General features: G+C 38.6%; 1 protein-coding gene across 1 annotated transcript; it reads left to right on the top strand.

The window, feature by feature from the left end:
- The first annotated feature begins 802 nt into the window (after positions 1-802).
- Positions 803-2,498, top strand: LOC124974426 (ribonucleoside-diphosphate reductase subunit M2 B-like). Its single transcript, XM_047537700.1, has one exon. It carries the CDS (start codon positions 803-805, stop codon positions 1,856-1,858), a length of 1,056 nt encoding a protein of 351 aa, XP_047393656.1. The 3' UTR covers positions 1,859-2,498.
- The last annotated feature ends 739 nt before the right edge of the window (positions 2,499-3,237 follow it).

Here is a 3,237-nt window from a genome sequence, read left to right as displayed (position 1 = left end):
CCAAGTGATAAGTGCAGAGGGATCAGATGAATGAATTGACACATTCGACTCTAAGAAGTATTTATTCAAGTGTACTTATCATATTCTACCATAAACTCAACTTTCGAGAAAATCAATATAAATATTACCATGAGGTCACATTTAATTTTAAAGAGAGGAGGCAGCATATGCATTCAGAGGGAAATGTGGCTCTTACCTGCCCACTCAGATGGGTCATCAGTTTCTAGATCGAATAAAACAAGTGATTGAAAATGACGTACTTCAGGAAAAGCAGAGTGGTTGCTGTACTTGGGAAGGCTGGAAAGGGTGGCTGGTCCCTGTGAGATGGCATAGACATGGGGGTAGGGTGAAAAGAAGGAAGGGTTTCATGCAAGGAAGCACCACAACCATGCCAGTTTTCTGTAGGCTCTCTTCACAAAAGACCTCACATGTGTCATGCTTTAGGGCACATGTGGGAATTACAGGCAAAGAAGGAAGGACACCATATATTAACACTTCTGTCCCATGTCAACACTTTTAGGGACCTGCACATAACAAAAGTGCTATAGACCATCCTGCTCAGAGAAAGTGGAAAACCACAGAAGTTACTGCATTCAACCACCCTTTACAATGGATATGCATATATATGTGTGTGTACACACACACGGGAATCAACACTATCATTAATATGAATCAAAGAACCAGGCTCAGAGTCCCGAGTCAGCGTAGAGGGGCGGGTTCGGCCGACCCGCGGGCCAGCTGTAGCCTGTCCTAGTTGGGTGCTGGCCTGCCGCGCTCCGGCAGCTCTGGCTGAGTCTGCGCGATGGGCGACCCGGAAAGGCCGGAAGCAGCCAGGCCCGAGCAGGATGAGAGGTTATCTTCAGATACCAATGAAATGGAAGTGAAGTCTAATGAAGAGCCACTCCTAAGAAAGAGTTCTCGCCGATTTGTCATCTTTCCCATCCAGTACCCTGATATTTGGAAAATGTATAAACAGGCACAGGCATCCTTCTGGACAGCAGAAGAGGTTGACTTATCAAAGGATCTCCCTCACTGGAACAAGCTTAAATCAGATGAGAAGTATTTTATCTCTCACATCTTAGCCTTTTTTGCAGCCAGTGATGGAATTGTAAATGAAAATTTGGTGGAGCGCTTTAGTCAGGAGGTGCAGTTTCCAGAGGCTCGCTGTTTCTATGGTTTTCAAATTCTCATCGAGAATGTTCACTCAGAGATGTACAGTTTGCTTATAGATACTTACATCAGAGATCCCAAGAAAAGGGAATTTTTATTTAATGCAATTGAAACAATGCCATATGTTAAGAAAAAAGCAGATTGGACCCTGCGATGGATAGCAGATAGAAAGTCTACTTTTGGGGAAAGAGTGGTGGCCTTTGCTGCTGTGGAAGGAATTTTCTTCTCAGGATCTTTTGCTGCTATATTCTGGCTAAAGAAGAGAGGTCTCATGCCTGGACTCACGTTTTCCAATGAACTGATCAGCAGAGATGAAGGACTTCACTGTGACTTTGCTTGCCTAATGTTTCAATACTTAGTAAATAAGCCTTCAGAAGAAAGGGTGAGGGAGATCATTGTTAATGCTGTCAAAATTGAGCAGGAGTTTTTAACAGAAGCCTTGCCAGTTGGCCTCATTGGAATGAACTGTGTTTTGATGAAACAGTATATTGAGTTTGTAGCTGACAGATTACTTGTGGAACTTGGATTCTCAAAGATTTTTCATGCAGAAAATCCCTTTGATTTTATGGAAAACATTTCTTTAGAAGGGAAAACAAACTTCTTTGAGAAACGAGTTTCAGAGTATCAGCGTTTTGCAGTTATGGCAGAAACCACAGATAACGTCTTCACCTTGGATGCAGAATTTTAAAACTCTCCCCTATTTAAAGACCCTATAACCTCTCATTGCATGAAGAATCATGGCCTGGAAGGACTTAGGAAGACAATTTGATCCAGTGCTTTCAGACAGGGCTGGGTTTTGCTGTCCAGTTACATACAGTAATTAACAATTATTTACACAATATAAGCTGACCTTAACAATATCTTGTTAAATGAAAATTTTATAGTCATTTCATTTTGGAATATCCAGATTATTCTGCTTCTTTTGGCATTTTTTTCATTTGTTCATGGAGAAAGTACTGAAAAAATATTATATATATTTAAAAAATAAGTTATTTAATATTCAGAATTTTGCATTTTACATTTAAGTATGATAACATTACTGTCATAGACTTCCAGATTTCCTTTGTACAGCTTAAGTGAAGAGTTAAATATCATGAATGCTGATGGGCTGCATGAAAGCCAAATCAAGCCTATAATTAGGTATCAAGATTTCGAACCAGGTTGAGTGAATGGGTGGCCAACTCAGAGCAGAATCTGGAGGAATGGCACAGAAGGTTCTATTTTTCTCACTATTTACCTTTAAATGGTCTGTTCCTTTGTAAACTGCTGTAGGTTTGAAGAATAATCTGATATTCTTGAGGTCTTAGGAAAGGATTTAATCATTGAATTTTGTAAAAGGAAATATATGTAAAAATGGAAGATTGGAGAATGATTCTTTTGTATAGTTAAGTAAATTCACGATATTCTTAATTTATGGGCTTAACTCTGTTTTACAACTATGTTTAGATTTTTCTAAATATCTGATCATTCAGCAAAATTATTTAGCATCTACTCTGTATATAGAAATCTTTATAAGATGTGTTATAACAATTTTTTTTTTGCTAAAATACATTATGGTCAGTTAAACCAACCCTGCATGTACAGAATTCAGATTTTTTTCAAAGAAAGAAGTTGTTAATTTTGGTTTAGTTGTTGAAATAAACTGTATCATTGCTACAACAACAAAAAAAAAGAACCAAATAACATTTGAAATTTACATGAATTCTAAATTTGTAAATTACCACTAGATGGGGTTCTCCTAGCAGTGAGTGCTAGATTGATGGAACTTCAAATGATCATGGGCAAGAATTGACTCAGTAACCTGTTTTCTTTCTAGTCCAGATCCCAAGGGTAATTCCAGTGGGAGGGATGTACTCCACAATGATGAGTGACAAGTGAATGGTTTCCAGGGCCATAGCTCTGTGTGATAAATGAAACTCAGCAGCAGAGTTTTAGGACATTTCACCAGCAGAAATACAGGGTTCTATACATAAAGACCTAGGATTCACTCCTTCTGTAGACCCTCCATGAAACAGGTTGAATATATTTGTTTCAACTCATCTGAATTTACCAAAACAGCAGTGGTTG

This window comes from Sciurus carolinensis, unplaced genomic scaffold (genome assembly GCF_902686445.1).
Source record: "Sciurus carolinensis unplaced genomic scaffold, mSciCar1.2, whole genome shotgun sequence".
Lineage (NCBI taxonomy): Eukaryota > Metazoa > Chordata > Mammalia > Rodentia > Sciuridae > Sciurus > Sciurus carolinensis.
This window is presented reverse-complemented; position numbering and strand designations above follow the sequence as displayed.

Bases quoted from the DNA above. Each gene is read 5' to 3' on its own strand.
- LOC124974426 (XM_047537700.1), top strand. From the start codon at position 803: ATGGGCGACCCGGAAAGGCCGGAAGCAGCCAGGCCCGAGCAGGATGAG.